The sequence below is a fragment of the Haliaeetus albicilla genome, chromosome 5 (assembly GCF_947461875.1).
Source record: "Haliaeetus albicilla chromosome 5, bHalAlb1.1, whole genome shotgun sequence".
NCBI classification, from domain to species: Eukaryota; Metazoa; Chordata; class Aves; order Accipitriformes; family Accipitridae; genus Haliaeetus; species Haliaeetus albicilla.
The window spans coordinates 38,179,364-38,197,287 of NC_091487.1; the positions used below are offsets into that span (position 1 = coordinate 38,179,364).

At 48.4% G+C, this 17,924-nt stretch overlaps 1 protein-coding gene across 5 annotated transcripts in view; it reads left to right on the top strand.

Annotated features, from left to right (window-relative positions):
• The window catches only part of RAD51B (RAD51 paralog B), a 498,432-nt gene that overhangs the window by 474,162 nt on the left and 6,346 nt on the right, over window positions 1-17,924 (top strand). For 2 of the 5 annotated variants that reach the window (XM_069784185.1, XM_069784188.1), the window contains one exon: window positions 5,309-16,765. Coding sequence is in view for 2 of the 5 variants with exons in the window: in XM_069784188.1 (XP_069640289.1) it covers window positions 5,309-5,325 (17 nt within the window). In the remaining 3 variants the exon portion in view is untranslated. Of the gene's footprint in view, window positions 1-2,172; window positions 2,565-5,308; window positions 16,766-17,924 lie in introns of those variants that run through there. The other 3 variants (XM_069784186.1, XM_069784189.1, XR_011324790.1) reach the window with 2 other exon arrangements.

A 17,924-nucleotide genomic window follows, 5' to 3' on the forward strand; every position in this document is an offset into this window, starting at 1 on the left:
AAAAAGCAGAGAAAGCTGGCCCCTTGCCTAGCTGTGAGTCGCCTTCCTTCCCATTCTGCTGCTTTTGTTTTTAGGGTTCCTGTGTGTTTTGCAGTGTCAGCCAGTTGTCAGAGAGAAGAAGACAGCCTTGCATGGGTTTTAGGTAAGCCTGAGATCCCAGGCACCTCCTAGATCCTAGACCGGGACATGGTCACTACTGCTAACTGCTGTTAAGCCAAAGCAATGATCTAGATCATAAAGCAAATAACAGAATACCCTGCTGATAAACTGTGGTATATGGAAACTTACAGAATATTTATGGATTATTAGAGGTTAACACCAGGAGCAAACAATAATGGCTGTGTTGGCCTCCCCTAACACAGTTGTTATCCAATATTAGCATGACAATTTTCTATGGTAGAAAAATTACCTCTGCTTCTCAGCCTGGGCAAATTGCACCGATAGCCCAGTATCCCCCTGTTCAGCCACTCTTAATGTGCCTTCTGGTCTGAATTTGTTGTGCTTTCAGCCACTGGATCTTGTTTTGTCTTGTCTTACTTCTTCCCCATGTCAATATGTATAAATCATGTGTGACCCATGTGTAAAGAGACTGATGCAGAGAGGCACATAATGTATCACATCTAAAAAGCAAGAGAGCATGACAGAGACATTTCCAGGTTTTATAGGGAATCATCAGAGACTACTGGTTGAGAAACAAGGAAAAAACCACCATGCTTAGAAAGAAGGGAGAGAAGTGTGTTGTCAAGCTGGCAAAGAGACAGGAGGGCATTAAATCCCCCAAACAACAGACAAGTTCTCCAGTGTCCTGCACGTTATGACTATTAACACTAGGTACAAAATGGGTATAAAATGACATTAAACCAAATAGTGGTGTATGTGGGATGAGATCTCTTCTGCCAGAAGACTACAATGGCCTATCTCTCCATCCTTTTTTTACAAATCCATATCACATTGAGTAAACAAAGCCTCACTGAACTTGCATTTGCCTGCTCTGCATGAGACCCCAAATGAGTGAAGACGGGTGAGGTGAATGAACGAGCAGCATGCTACCATCTGCATGCCCACACACACGTGAATACATGACGACCAACATTAATGAAAGGTCCCTAGCAAATAAAGTTTCTCCCTACCAGTACATCCCATTATCTAAAGCTATGTTTATGTGAGGAATGCATTTACTGATTCAGATTATGTTAGCAAAAACAGCCTGTTTGCTAGCATGGCTCAGCCAGGCAAAGTAAGGGACAACTGTGACACCTCACCACCCCATCATGTCTCATCATACCTTTGGCTACAGTCCTGCTGGCAAAAGCTGTGATAGAAAGACTGGAGGACAGAGAAACAAGAGTGGGGGATGTGCTAGATTCCAAACACCTGATCTCTCTTCAGAGGGAATCCCTCGGCAAAAAAAGAATTGTCTTAAAACAGCCTTCAGAAGGATGGGCTGATACCTGAAAGAGATTAAAACAGTAAAGCTGTGCTCAGGCTGAGCTGCCATGTGGAAAATCCGGCACTCTCCATGCAGCAAGGGTCTCTGTGTGCTCCTATAGCTGGAGGGGAGGGGAAACTACTAGAAGTAGGAGGAGAGATTTATAAAAATGTATTTTCACATTTAAAGGCTAACCTTATCTTTGGAAATAGCTAACTTTATCCCTTGCAGCAGAAGCGAGCAGTCCATGTGCCTCACCTGTACAGCAAGAGGGGAATTCTTGGCCAGAGGGAGGTATTAAAGTGGAGAGAAGGACCTCCAGGCAAGGGAGGTTAACATAATTATTTACAATAATGGATTGCTTTTTAATAAGAACTATGAGGTGGCTTTCCAAAAAAACAGCCTCCTTTAGGGCCCATGGAGAAAAGGATCAAGAGAAGCCAGCAAGGATCTGTGGAAATTTTCTAGCTAAGGCTGGCAGAGTTTTGCAGAGAAAACATGCCGTTTGCCACCACTGCCCACCCTGCCTCAGCGCCCAGAGCTGTGCTGGGTGGCAGGACTGCAGCCATGCCACCCCTTTCTGTCCCTGTAAGAAGAGAAGCCTCACATCAAAGTCAGTGCTCATCTCATGACTCTCATGAGCAAGAGGATGCATGGGGCAGGTGCTTGCTTCTGTTTTGTGACCCATCGTTCATGCGGACTCTCAAAGTACAGCTCTGATAAGCAATCTGTCTAATTTTCAGATTAAAAGAAAGAAGGCGATGTCAATTACTGCACTCTGCCACTGTCCTTGTTGCCAGCGAGGGATTCAGCCCTACCCTGGTTTCTTCTGCTGAGCACAGACCTTCTAAGAAGCTTCCTATCAGCCTGCAGCCTCTTGCATTCTCTAGCTCTTCAAGATATCTGCACTCACTGAGACATGCTGTGGTGGGATCCCTGTTCTCCTGAGCCAGCAAATGCTGACCACAGTCAGAGGAAGGGCACTTGCCAGAGATCCCAAGGAAAGAACTGTGTGAGATTTTGCTAGGCAGCACTTTGTCTCAATGCATGAATCTTCTCAAATCATATGCTCACTATGGTTTTGTAAAGACTGGTGCAGATCGAATAAAGTAAGCAACACCATTTCCAAGGCAAACATTTCACATTTGACCTCTGTCATCCCTGAGGTCCACATGTCCTACTTGACTTTCATCTTGCTATTTCTCAGGAGGCTAGATGAGCCAAGAGGAGGAAATTGTAATGGGTTATGGGACCTTTCTCACCTGCAGCCTATACCTCTGTCAAGCAGCACCCTTTGCTGAGGCTCCAGCTTGCTTTACAAATGTTTAAAGGGTAGATTTACAAAAACTCTCAGGAAAACAATTATACATTTATTTCTATCAAACATTTTGCAAGGAAGTGATCCTGCCCCTCCACTTCGATAAAAGAGTTCTCCATCACAGGGGTGGCAGGAGAAAGGGAGTGAAATAAGGTAACTCTGCTCAGCTTGCCTCAATTTAATGAGCTCCTTTAGGCCTTATCATTCACCCTGTGCTTTTCCCCATTGTGTACTTCTCAGCCTCATCAAAAAGAGCTTCTTTTCTTTTTTTTTTCCTTTTTTTTTTTTTTAATCGGAGTCTGTTTGATCAGCCCTTTCCCCTTTCTTTCCACAATCCCCCACATCACGCTGGAACTGGTACCAGTGGAGCATGTCGGCTTGCCCTAGCAACAGAGAGATTAAGGGAACCACCAGCTCCCGAGGACGGGCTGGCTCGGACTTACTAATTAACTGCAGTGAAAGAAGTGAATGAGAACGGCCCTTTCTTTGGGGCAGAGGAGGCACTAGAGGTGGATGAAGGAGTTCAGCTAAAAGAAGGTTTCCCTCCCCCAAAACATGTGTCAACATTCAGACCAATCCTTTCTTAATAAGACTTTGTGTACGTACAGCATCTGTATGGATGGGAAAAGGCCGACAGCAGTCAAGCCTGGTGCAGAAAACCACGGGTGGGACCGAAGTCAAACCATGGCTGCCCCTGCCTCGCGTCCGGCTCCCTCACACCGCTGGGACCCGTATGTTAGGTGCTGGTCGCTCCAGAGAGGCAGGTCCACACTGCTGTCCCCGGGCACAACGGGGCTTGTAGGGGGGTGACAGCAGCAGGCTCAAAGCTGTGACCCTCGGGAACGCGCAAGGCAGGGCTGTGAGAAAGCCAAGGGAAGCTCAGCAAGGGATGTCGGACAGGTCTGCAAATCTGCCGCCGAGGCAGGGGTCCCGTATGGGGAGAGGGGCTGGGCCCTCCAGCAGTTTGTAATGCAACACGACCAGTCCTGCTGTCCCCTTCAAACCTTGGCATCCTCCTGGAGTCCACCCGTACTGACCGTACCCAGGAACAACAGGCTACAGGTTCCTTTCACACCAAATCCCAGTCAGAGCTTGTCCATTTTCGGTCAGCTGTAGCTTCTGCTGGTAAATCTTTTCCGAATTATGAAACACTTGTGACGTGTCTCTCTCTTTTTTTTTTAACGGTTACTTTTTGTTCTTGCTGCTTACGGGCATTTTGCCCTGGGCTGGGCATGGAAGTGAAACTGCTGAAATTCCCGTGAGCAGGGCAGGGTGGCTGGTGTTCCTGGCCCCAGCAGGAAGCACCAGACATGGAAACAGGCAGCAACTTTTGGTAATTCTCCAGCCCGTTTCGCCAATCCATAAAGGCTTAGCCAATCTGGATAAGTTTTTAAAAATCTTTGCACCTTGGTGGTTTATCCAAACTGAACGGGCATCTCCTCGCATGCACTCCAGTAAGGCAGCTGGGACGGGGCCCCACTCGTGCCCCACGCCGCTACCAGGCCGGTGGAAAAGGGGAAGCCTGGCCGCCAGGGATGCCTCGCTGTGGCATGGCTGTCGAGTCAGCCTCCAGTGCTGGTCTGTTCCCCATTTCACTCAGCAAATCCTGTACACCCTCCTGCAGAGACCACGTCCCCAGAAACCAGCAAAACTTCCCCAGGGGAGGTGAATCTGGAGCCCAGGAGCTTTATTTCCCAGTCAAACACAAGAAACGCCAGCCCACGGTTCTGGACCCCCGTCCCACACCGATGCCTGCCAAGCCCCACGGGGCTGGAGGCACCCGCACGGTTTTCCCCGCTGGCATGGGGTGCCTGAAGCAGGCAGCATGGCCACGGCGGTGGGTGACTCGTGGGAGGACGGGACAGGCGGGCGGGTTTGTGGTCCATGCCGCTCTCCTAGGATGTGCCACGTCCCGTGTCGAGTGCCCGGAGGTGCAATGCAGGGTGCAGCATGTTACTGGCTAGGGGAAGGGTTGGGTGACTAATTAGCTCTTTTCTACCTCTGCTGTTAGTGATACACGAGCCTCCCCAAAGATACTGTGGTCACTGAAAACACTTCTGAAATAAAATGCCACTGAAAAGGGAACTGTAAAATCCTGCGCCTCACTCTGAAAATGTGGGGGTTTTTCTCTCAGAAAAGGCTGTGGAAAAATGGTACTATCTTACAAAGAACTGTGCCTTTGCATATTTAGCTTTGGATCTGCTGGTATTAGAGACAAAGTCAGATTTTATTACTTTTTATTTCTTCTAGCCCTGCAGCACCAACACAGACAAGCCATGTAATGAACTGCAGAATCTTTTCTTTCTTGAGCACCAGAAGTGATTTATTTTTTTTTTTTTACTGTATACTGGTTCAACCCTAACTTTGCTAACACACCATAAGCCATATATAGCATTTTGTAGCTTCATAAAACTTGCTTTTTTTTTTTTTTATTCATGTGTACTGCTTTCCAGAGTTAATCTCTATGGACTTTAATTAAATTTGTGTGGCCTGCTGTTGATTTCATCCTCTTAAATTTTGCGGGACCTTGCCATATGTGTTTGTACATAATTGTTTTTCAGTGCAGACCTGTGCTTGAAATCTGCTACTGCCTGCAATGTTCTGGTGCCTGGGAAGCCAGGAAGTGCTCCAGAGCGGCATGTCCCCAGTGGAAACACAAAAGGGTTAACTGGCTGCTGCCTGCAGAGACTATTTCATGGGACTCTTCAGATCTCAAATGCTGAGAAGGTACATGAAACAATAATCCCTTAGAGACCGTGCTAAGTAATTCAAAGTTAGTTAAAAAAAAACAAAACAAAAAACAAACAAAAAAATCTTTATTTTGTTGTAACAGTTTGGCCTTTCTTAATATAGCTTGGAGGAGCAGGCTATCTGGCTGCTTTCCGAAAGTCCTTGTTATGGTATTTAATGAACCCTAGGGATCATTACACTATAAATATGCATCATGTTTATATAGATGCATTGGGCAACCTATTACAATGCTAGGGGTTAAAAGTCATTTCCATGGATTCCCAACCAAGATAAACTCATCCACACCCCCGAGGTGAATAGTATTTAAACCTGTCTTTGTATAAAGAAGTCTGTCAGGCTTTCCAGCACCTGGAAAATGGGCAAGCTTATCTGTTAGTTCTCTCTCCCCTTCGGCTTTTATATGTAAATTTGTCTGCAGGAGCAGTAATCGATAGTCAATGCCCTCTCTGTCTCAGGGCTAGTGGCTGCAGGCCAGCACCCCCTCCACTTGCAGGCAGGAGCAGCCCCGCAGCTGGAGGGGAAGCCCAGCCCCGAGCCCCCTCTCCTCGGTGGGGGGACCAGGCTGGGAGCAGCACCCACCTCCTCTCATCGTGCCTCTCTTCAGGGAACTCTTCAGGTTGGTTCCCCTCAAACCACTGGGACCTGCCAGCCAGAGCTGGGCAGAAGTGGTAAACTCCTTCCAGACAGCATATGCCTAGATGGTTGAGACCACTTTTAAACTGCTGCTTGGCTTAAGTAAACTAATACCCAGCTAATGGAATATTCGAATAGGACCTGAATTAAGCAGGATATTTTTAACACACATATGTATAAACACACACACCCCCACAGAAATATAGCTGGGGTGACTCTGTTAAGTTTTCTGAGAAAAGGACCGTGGGTTGATACTAAATGCGGAAAACATTACCCAGAAAGTGTTGGAGAAAGAGGGAACAAAAAAACCCTACGCCTCACGTGTAGTAAAAGCGGCAGCTACGTCGGTCACAGACACACAAACAGGAACAGTTTCCCCAATCGTGCCTCAGAAAGACCGCTGGAGAGAAACACAGCACCTCGCAAGACTGAAAAAAACCGCCGTGGGATTTCAGGCAAGAACCCAATAATCTCCCATCAACCTGCTGCAACGGACTGGATGGGAGCAAAAGCTAACTGCTAACGGCCAGCACACCAGGGCAACAAACAGCCCTGCGGAGAGAAAGTCGGGTTTTAACCATTGCGAGCGCTCAGGCCACCTCGTTTAAAAGCTGTACCGTGCAGTATAATAGCTACGAACTCCAGACTGCTCTTCCTCCCTGACAGCACAAGCTGCTGCTTGCTTCCACCTTCCCATATTTCCGCATAGCCCACAGGCAAACTGGAGTGCCTTTGGTTCAGAAAGCAGAGCATTCCTTCCCAGCATCAAAGGGGCACGGGGAGCGTGTGGCGATCGCTTCACACATACACCGAGGTGCATTTCTTGCTAGCGGCTTCTAGAGCTGCCTGTGCGGCTACTTGCCCCTGCCTGCTCTGCTCATCAGCACACAGAGGTGTGTACGGCCGTTAAACTAACATTACATCACCTGGGATGCTGGAAGTCAGCTGCCCGGTTCCTTGCATGGGGGATGCGAGGCTCCGCCAAGCTCCTTGGGCGTTACTTTTCTTTCTTCCTCATTTCATGGGTTGTGTTGGGGTTTTTTTCTCTTTCAATATTTGCTTCCAAGAAGGGATTAGGTGTGATGGGTGTGGGGTGGATTGCACCGGCACTGCTGTATGAAGGAAAGGGATCCATCCGTAGGAAAGACGTGGGTTGTTTATTAGCAGCTTGCATGACTCCAGAAATCCCAAAGCAATATGCTGGAGACCAACAGTACAATGACTGCGTAGAACTACCCTCTGCGTAATGGCAGAGCAGACCCAGCTTTGGGCATTAATGTGCCTCCGAGGACAACACTTCGTTTCACATCTCCGATGGAACACTTTGGTAAAAAGTCAAGTACAAGTACCCACACGGGATTAGAATAATACTAACAGTATCTTGCACTTCAGTATAAAAAATAGGGTGTGAAATCAAGTGGCTGATCAGCGGTCACAGCTATTACCACACTGAGTCCTCAGCTGCTTTATTCCGTTCAACAAAGTAAAATATTTTGATGCAGGCCCTACAACACCAGGAACATAGTGCTTCATCTTGCTTTTACCCACAGGAAATGTGGAACGTCAACAAAACCAGCATTTTTCTGTCAAAAACCTGTGGAAACTGCTTGCCCGGGCAGAGAGAGGTGCTAAAGGAAACCCGGCCAGCCCCCAGCCCCGAGCCATGCCTGGAGCAGAGCGCAGCTCACCCTCTGCGAGCTGGGGAGCTCTGCAGGGCTCACGGGAGGAAATAGCAGCAAAAACTCCTTTTTACCACTGAACTCAGCAGCTGCGCCTCCAAGTACACAGCTCTGACCTATTTCACCACACACACGCACCAGTTCTACACCAGCGTCAGCCCAGTGACATCAGTGGGATTGCTCCATCCCTGCCTTAGATAAAACTCAGTCCCAAAAAAGATTCACTGAGGAGGAAGATGCTCTTTTGACATATTTCCTAGCCCAGCCACCCTTGCAGTAGACCAAACTCAGTTTTTGCTATGTTTGTTCATTTTCTACATCAAAGTATTTGTCTTTTGGAAGCTGTCAGCACCAAGCCGGGATACCGCCCCTCAGTCTGTGTGTTTGCTGCCTCTCCTACTAAGAGATCCCAGTCAACAAGTGACTGAGTTGCAACGACCGATGTACCTGAGTGACAAGAACACCAGTGCAAGTGCACTGGATCAAGGGCTGCTGGGGTGAGAAGGGGGTGCCAGAGAGGCCAGGGCTCCCTGCCAGGAGCAGGGTCGGTGGCTTGGCTGCAGCACCGAGCAGCCATCACGCCTTGTCCCTTCCTGGTCAGTCCCCACAAGGCAATGCCGAGATCCGGCAGGGGTGACCCTCTGGGGTCCAGAGATGAAGCAGGGTATAACTCCCAGGAGACAGAGCAGGGGGGCACGCATCCGAGGCCTTTCTTTTTGGTGCTGTGTTGTATGGTCTTTCCTGCTTTCACCTCCTAATTGAGCTATTTTCTTTGTTTTCTCTGTTTTGCTTTCTTTCATCTGTTTTTCCCTGCTTGTTACTCTTACGCCCTAATGTTTTCTTTCTGCTCTGGATGTTCTCTTTCCTTCTGACCCTCTAGATGCCCTGCAGCTCCTTTACTCCCCTGCACCTCTCCCTGTGCTTCCTGCCACCACCAAGGTCACATATGTCCTTTTCCTTCTAAGCTCACCCCGTTCCCCTGTCTTCCATTTTTCACTGCTTCAGAATTTCCTTCCATACTTTTCCTCCATTCAAGTCTCCCATTTGTCAGTGGGCATCAGGATCTTCAGCCAGCCTTTTAGCTACTAGTTACGGGGATGCTGGAAGCCGGTCCGGCAGAGCCTCTGGAGAACATTAAATAAAGCAGAAGGTGAGATTGGAAAGATGGCCAGAAGCAGAGCGAGCATGTGGTGTCAGATGAGAGAGATAAAACATTTTCTTGTAACTGATACTGCTGCCAACCAGTCTACTGCTGCCAGCGCATAGGTGTGCCACCACACCTTGGCAGGCAAGCCAAGGGATTTTCATACCTCCTGCAGCGAGGATCCAGATAGGCTGTATAGGCCGTTTAAACCTAACGCCATCATTGCTGTTGACTACCCCTTACGTAAAGCTACGCTCAGAGCTCAGTAAGATTGCAAAACCAAGCTCCTATATTTAGAAAAACACAGGCTTATGTTGCCGGTGAAGCCTTAACTCAGTCCCTGCCACGCTCGTTACAGCACTTTCTTGCCCAAGACCCCGCAGGAAGCCTGTTGCAGAGCGGTGCCCCGGGACGCAGGACAACGCCGTGGGGGCTGGAGAGAGCCCTTCTGCCCTTACCTCCCATTCTGCGCTTCAAATGAGGCGGGCGTCTTGCAGAGCAAGTAGTATGTGATCACGTAATTACAGACTGTGCCATAATGCATGCTCACAAAAGAGCTGAATTAAGGCTGAACAGGCAGTTACAAGCACCATTACATCATTAGACTAATCTCTCCTTGGCTGGCCATGAAGGACCTCATCCTGTTCCCACTGAAGCCAAAAGACCATACCTCTATCGACTTGAGTGGAAGCTGGCTTGGGCTTGCCCCAAGGCTCATTCATTGCTGTTAGCTGCTAGTTGAGGCTGTACCCTTGAACGCATTAAACTTTTCATGCATAACTCATATACCACACCTAACACTTACACTTTCATTCAAGTAGAGACTTCAGCCCGGGTGCTGTGGGAGGTGGAGTGTGAGGGGAACTTGCTCTGCTGCCACGCTCGCCCTACCTGTTCAGCCTGTTGAGCTGTTAATTGCCCTCTTCAGCTGAGCAGGAGGGGAGGAGGGCTGCTCCTGCCCTGCACAGCCCACAGCCGAAGCACTCCCAGCCACAGTGAACTAATTAAGTCTGTTTTCCCACCCTGGTGCATATATGAGAGTGGGGCAGGGGCAGCTGGGCAGTTGGGATCAGGATGAGGTGGCAGGTATGCTCTTCCCCACACCCAGCACACCTGGCCTCCCCAGTACAGCCAGCAGCTCCGGAGCGGCGGGGGGGACGGCAGAGGCAGGGATCAGACGGAGATGTGCGCCACCTCAGCATCATGTCGCAAGGCCAGTGCCACGCTCCTGCGGGCTAAACAGCTTCTGTGCTGTGGGCTAGTTTCCCAGAGCAGATCTCCTTACCTTTACCACTTCCCCAACCTATCTGGCTTTCCTTGCAGGACACTTGCCTAAATACATGCTTTTTTTTTTTTCCACTTCTGTGTCCTTCATTTTAACCCCAAAGTTTAATTTTTGAAAAAGGGCCGAATGTCTCAGATCTACAGAGGATCCTCCAGTGGGGAATAACCTAAAGGCGAGCAACCTTCACGTGTGAACGCGTCTTAACCTCAACCCGCTTGTTTGTTTCTTCCAAATATTGCACGCAGTCATTGGAATTTTCCTTCACAACAACCTCACAGGTGGCCTTTTTATCACCTCAGGAAACCTCTTACCATTTCTGACATGTCTGCCCCCGTGGCTTCCCGTGTTGCTGATTTCAGAGTTGCACACATCAAAGTGATGAAGACACACCTCACTCTGGGGACAGAGCAGCATTATCACTCCCAAAAAAATCATGCGCAAACTGCCCAGTTCAGCCACTGCCCTTGAGAAATTAATTATTCCTCAAACTCACAGATTGAGGATACTTTTCCTGTTATTTCATCGAATGTTTTCCTTTGTTTAATTTAAACTGATCTGGTTTAACTCTTTTTTCTTGTATCGTATGAAAGAACTCCATCGTCGTCTTCTGTTTATCCGTGAAGGAATGGATGAGGTCATTTTATACTACTCTTCGTTCTGTCATTTGGAAAGATGAATGCAAGTGTTTGTGGATCTGCATTCTACACACGCAGAAGACAGGGGGAGAAGGACAAATAAAAACAAATACAAGAAACTGAAAGGAAAAGGAGTGGAGAGAGCAAAAGGGAAACTCAAATTAAAAATAGACGAAGCATATGTACACATGTGTGCAAGTTCATATACACCAGCATACTCAGGCGTGCTCTTACCATCACTCGAGAAGCCTGATATTAATGCAGTTGTTCAGCTGTTTCTAATACATAGCATAGAAAAACTCTAGCTGGAGAATCATTTCGTTTTAACAGTGAGTCATCCATGAGAAAAATGTGGGTGTAGCTTTCAGAGAAGGGGCTGGAGGAGGTTTTATGAACTCTAATTTTGCAAACCCCCATATAGGAAGATGCATGAAGTTGATCAAGACACAAAGCGTGTCCCTCCCTCCCTCCTAGACGTGACAGAGGGTAATCAGCTCCCATTGAGAGCCTGATTGCACCACATGCCCTGTGCTGGATGTGTCCTGCCCTCCAGGGACCCCCAGAGAGTAGTGGTGGGAAAGCTCTGGGTTGGCCCCACCAGGGTAGCCCCAGGCAAGGCCACCGCCACCACTGGTACCAGCCCTGGGCAATGCTGAATGCAAGGACCAACACCTGCCTGGCCTCACCTTGGACAACACTCATCACCTGGGATGTTTTCTGACACTTCCCTCCCTTCCCAAGTTTTTATACAGATCCGACACATCAGTGCTTATGCTCATGTTTTACCTAAGGATCAGCTGGTCTTGAGGGCCAGACTTCTGCTGTTGGATAGATGACGTTAAATCTGGAGTAGTTAGATTTACTCTGGTGTCAGTGAGACCTGGTCAATGAGTCCAGGCCCAAGGGTTTCCCTCCAGCCCCTTCATCAGCACAAACACATACCATGAGCCATTATCCCAGCACATCTGTAGGCAGAGGCTGGGAACTGTAAACACCTTGTCAGGTTGTGAAATGCCCACTGATTCTCCCAGAGTGTAAACACCATGGGAAGGAAGGTGGCTGTTGCCTGGGAGTGACAGCCTGAAGATCAGGCTTTCTCCCTTGGCTATTCCGTAGCCTTTCTATGGGAGTTTAAATTCAGATGTCCCGGTTTTCTCGCCAATTAACTGGAGTGACTAATACAGACCAGTCTTCCTGGGAAGAGATGAACACTATTCATGGGTGCAGCACAGAGCAGTCTTGGTGGTTAACATTTTTCTGGTAGGCAAAGCAGCTGAGACCCAGAGTTACCTTATTGTTAACTATTGCTTGGTGTGATTCAAGGGGGCACAGCCAAGAATAGCAGCAAAGTGAGCAGCAGACCACTTACCAGGACATAAAGCATAATGGTAAAATCTACGAAAGTGTCAAATTGCCTTCTGGGGAAAAGGTAAGGGCTCCATTCCTTGGGCTAATTAAAAAAGGACTGACTGATAGGCCCCACCAACAATATTTTGTAGGCAACACTGCTTTTTGGCTTGTTTAAAATGGACTATCTGGCTTAACAAAGGGGAGGCTGACTCTTGTAATTCTGTTATACCCGTGTGACTGTAGAGAAATGCTTTTTACTCTAATTACATTATTCCTTTACATTACACCAGGGTTAGTGAGAGAGAATTTGTCTCTGCTCTTTTCCGTCTGTTAAGTTCCATGGTTTGTGATTCACTTTAGAAAAACAAGGGTGGTTGAAAAAAAAAGTTGTTTTCAGCTGTGTGGTGATGAAATACAGTAACTGAAAATGCTGTGGGTTTTGAGGTTGGATTTTGTGATTAAAATATTGTTAGGTTCAGGATAGGATTGGTTGGTAAAATGAGTTACAGTAAGACATTGTGCTTTCACCTCTAGAAAACTGAGTTCAAGCCCTGTTTAAGATCACAAAACCACTAAGTAGTTCAGGATGATTAACAGTTTCTGAACGGGCGTGAGGCAGGACAGGAACACCCGGGGGCCGGGAAGGTCGGGTTTGATTCCCACCACCAGCCCCGCTGCTTTGGGGCTCCGGCCTCAAGTAGAGGAGGTCACTGTAGGTGAAGGAGACCTCTCCCAGTATGGAGACAAGGGGGGCAAAGATCAGCGTTACAGGAGAAGCTGTGGGTCTGGATGAAGGTTGTGCAGCCACGTGGTCATAGCAGGTGCCACATGAAGCACGTGCTCTGCACAGGCTACCGGCGTCAACAGCAGAGGCTTGATCCTGTTTTGTCCAGGCCACCTTGGTCAGTCCGTGACAAGCAGGCACGGCCCTGCTACTTCTGAAAAACAGTGCAATATCAGAGGCTCTTGGGCATTTCTTCCTACCTGAGGTATCCAGTTCAGTCCTTAAAGCAATGACATTTCTCAAGACCATTATGCAATTTATTTACATTAAGCATCACAAGCTGCTGGTTCAAACAGCCAAGCTGCAGCAGAAACACTGCCAGGAACCCTCTCGAGTTCATTTTCCCCACACGCTTTCAGTTTTAGCCTATCTTAATAAGATGTGTACTCTCATCAAATATGCAGCTTACACACATGCAGGCCAGACAGCTATAATAGGCTTCAGTGCCTTCCAAACTGCTAAATGCAAAGCAGTGCAGCAAGCAGATTTGCACCTCTGCTGTCAAGCTGCCAGGGCCAACCCACTAGCCAAGTACCACTTGCACTTGAAATAAAGCATAGATAGGGTATAAGTGGTGCATCGTCTCTGGTCTGGTGCTCTGCAGTTACTCTAAGTGCAGTTAATGCAGTTACTGTAAGCACAGGGTTACAGATCTACCCACGAGTTAATAGCTGTGTTCAGATCTTCTTATCTAGCTATCTGGAAATAAAACTGAGCTTTTTTCATAACATACTATTAGGTGTTTTCTGTTGCTTCTGGGATTTTGTAAAGTACTGTCACAGGGGTTTTTTTCTTTGTCATTTTTTTCGGTCATTTTTTTCTTCCAGAATATCAATGAATGAAACAAAAATTTGATCCAATTTGAACTTGAGTACCCTTTTGTACTAGAAGGTTTTCTTTTAGCACTCAAAGATATTCCCTCAGTTTCCAAAATTTATCTGTAAGCTTGGCTTACACAGGGAGTTACAAACCCATTCAAAACCACAACATGCTTCCAAAGTGCTTTAGGGAGCTGGGTATTATTTGATCCATTTTTCGGACTGGTCCCCACCTCTGCATAGACCGAAGCCTGGCTCTAGCCCCATCTCCCTTACAGTAACCACCAGCCCACAGCACCTTTCATAGGAACTTTCCTCAGCTTGGCTTAGCTAGTCGGTTGTGCAGAGGATCTGTATCTATTTACTTTTTCTTGAGTAAAAAAAAAAACCTACCCAAGGCTCTGGTTAACTCAAAATGCAATTAACAAATCCATTCAGTTTCTGCAATAAGAAAATACTGGGTTCAGTAGGACACCAGTTGGGTGGTACTGCCAGAAGTCCCTTTCAGTGCTTCCCTCGTCATGGGGAGCAGACTCGTTTCTCCCACAGAACTTCAATCTCTCCGAAATTTGGCTTTAGGAGTAGCCCTGGAAAACCAGCAAATACAGACCAGTCTTGGTGGAGGCAGGGGTTTCCAGCATCCCGGCGTGTCCCAGTGCCCCTACAGAGACCTTCTCCTTTCTAGCAAGGAGGCTCTAGCACAGAAACTCCTGCTGCGAGCTGCCGTGATGGTATGGAAAGGGGGAGTCAGACACTCATTAAAGCCAATTGTGGGCCATTCAGTTTTTTACAGGAAGCAACCAACACCCAAAACTGCACCCAGGAACCTGTGGGCCATCAGAATACATTCTGGAGGGACATGGGCATCAGGTGGTCCCAAGGAGATGACCCCTTGAACAAACAAACCGCTGTGCTTTTGCAGTAGCTGCCATCTCTGAGAGGGTTTAAGATGTGACCTCAGGAAGGAGCATTGCAGCAGTCTAAACGTACCAGCTTGAGAAATGTAGATAATGCCCTGTCGAAGGGCAGCATTGCAAAACTATGGCATCACATGGTCCTTTCCACCAGAAAGGTTCCCAGAGCATCATTCGCTAGACTTTTGCATCACTTTTCCTTGCACTCTCCCAGGTTAAGTCACTGGTTTCCCAGCACTCTCTCCATGGAATAACGTTGCACAACTCCAGGGAGGCTTAAAGCATTCTTGGGAAGCACCTGGGCTTGGCCGCTGGCAGATGACATTTCCCAGATTAGACGGCCTGTTGGTCTAATCCAGTACATCCTTGGCTCCGTCCAGGGCAAAAGCCCCACTTCCCTCCCAGATATCGTCAGCCCAAAATGGAAAAGAAACGCAGAGCGTGCGTGACTGCTGAGGCAGCCCGGCCCGCTCACCCTGCCGAAAGAGACGGTGTCCCCGGCAGTGCCACAACGCCTCCCCGCCCCGGCAGCCGAAGCCTCGGCTGCGGCAGAGAAACAAAATAAGGGGTGAGAGAAAGCGTGGTTACAAAAGCCCGGGACGCCCTGTTCCCAACGGCCTGGCTGGCGCTGAGGGAAGGATGGCGAGAGCAGCCTGTGGGAAGGGCGCGTGCCGCGGCCCACGCCCCGCTGCCAGGCCCCACCTGGCACTGACGCAAGGAGCGGCGTCCCTGACAGACACGGCCCGCTCCCCCGGCCGTCCTCCCGCACGCCGAGGGGGCACCAACGGCCAGGCCCAGCTCAGCGCCCCCTCTCCCTTCCCGCCTCTGCTCGGGGTGTCCCGGTGGCTGCTGCCGCCCAAGGTGGCCTCCGGTCATCCGCCACACCTCTGCCAGGCGAGCTGGGCCCGCAAAGGCGCTTCTCTGTGCCCCGGGGCACGGAGCGGCACAGGTCCCAAAACCCCGATGCGGGGAGAAGTGAGGCGAGGACCGAGGTGTCACCAGTCCCGCCCATTACAGACAGGCGTAGGCATGGCACCACTGTGGTGACACTTCGCCCAGTGCCTGCAGCTAAAATGATCTCCGGCGTGCACGTCAGGAATGTGTTTCCCACAAGGGAAAACTGGCAGGGGCCACCACATTCCCCCACCCCCCATTTTAAAAGCGGCAGTGAGGACAAGACCAAGATGAGGCGAGGGTACCTTCACTGAGGACTCCCAGTAATCTCCGTTTATCGCTTTGCTGCCAGACGCAAGGTACAATTCCTATTACAGCTTTCATTTCTATGCCCCTTTGTTCAATTTACGTGCATCAATGCAACTTCACATCGCAGGTGTGAGCTGGAAAACCTCTAACTGGTGCTGAGTCACAGACAGCAGCTCAGCACCAGTAACTCAGCACTTCGGATCCTGGCACCACTGGATCCCGTCACGGCACTAAAGTCAGGACAGACTCCAGCACTGAAACATTACACGCGATCGCTGGAGCCACGTCCACCCCTTGCACCGCGACTCCCAGTGACACCGAAATTTTGCAGGAAACGTCCTGGTGAGCACCTCGGAGGGGAGGACGATTCCTGGTGCGCGTGGACAGCGTGGGCAGGGAAGGACAGAGAAGGACGAAGGAGGCAGGTGCTGCGGGCGGCCGTGGCTCACCTGCGCAGATCCCACACAGCTACGGGGCTGCCTGCGTCAGGAGGGCTGCGCTGCGGCCGTGGGTACTGTCTCCTATGTGCGGGGCTAACAAAAGCAGAAGAGGTCCTTTCAAGGGAAAGGGCCAGCGTTCAGGCAGGACTCGCAGTTCTTTCTCCTGGCACGCAAACGGCGTTGAGAAGAAAATTCCTTTAAACTTGTTAAACTCACACTTTTTCATTTTTTTTTTTTCACTTGAGAATACCTCAAGGGAAATTCTGAATACCTCCCTGTTTGGGTTCATTGGTATTTACATTTGAGCTGCGGTAGCAGAGCTATGTGAATAATTGATTAATGTTCCAGGCAGATCTCAAATAAAAAGAATTGTGTTTCCTCATTGGATGGAACCTGCATTTTTTCCCCCAAATAGTAATTCTCTATTCAGGAAAGCACCCAGTGCTTAATCTGTTAATTTCTTTCCCTTTTCTTTTCTTCTCCAGCCCCCCCCCCCCCAAGAGGGTTGTTTCATTTAGAAATTATTAAAATGTAACCGAACTCGATTTCAAAAAATCATTCTAAAATGAAAACCAGCATTTAGATACTGCTGCACCTAAGCATGGCAATGGTTTCGAGCATTTTCTGCTAAAGCTATTTGCAAATACAATACATTTTTGCTGGCCTGAAGTTGCACAGAATCAATTATCTACGCAAAATGATGTGCCCAGCGCTATTTGAGATTGTTCTCTTAGTATGACATTATTCAGGTAACACTCATGAAAAATGCTGCCTTGACGTTCATGGAAGCAGAAGAGCTTTGTTTGATCAATGCTTCACAGGGTGAAAAAAAGGAGGGCTGACTTTCCTCGCCTGTTGTCAATGCAGCTCCTTTGGAGGCCCTGTCCAGGCAGCCAGGGTGAAGGGGAATTCAGTTTCCATGACTCATCCATTCTTGGGTTGCTGCAGAGACAGCCAGCAAGTGGTCAATCGGTGGCAATTGTCATGGGGAGTTGATGATGTGGGTGCTCAGACCATCAGCATATTTCACAAGAGCCATTCAAAGGCCCTTCCTCTTCAGGAAAGCAGGACCAGAAACTGTCTCTAAACTTGAAAAACTCCGCCTGTATTTGTAACCAAACCCCTATCTCAACCACCTTCCACTGCGTTGCTTATTCAAAAGGGGTTTTTTAGTAATAATTTTAACAATAATGAGAATAAATCAACCAAACCACTAACTGAGTAATATAGCAGGGCCAGGTAAGTCTGAGGGATGTATACATCAGGCAGAGAAAAACCAAGTGTGCTTCAGAGCAGGAATGTTTTAGAGAGTATTGCCGGAGAAGGCATTTTAAAATGATTCCATTTTCTAATCAGGTCTTCTATAAGGCTTCCCCCTCTGGCACATTGCATTCTCAGTGCTCCTTTAAGTTCATAAAGACATAAGAAATATGTTCCACAAAATAGAGAATAACAATATGCCTCAAAAACCACTTTAAGCTCTCTACGCTAGTTCTGGGAGGCTTCCCACAGTCCCATGACACAGCTGGATTTATCTAATG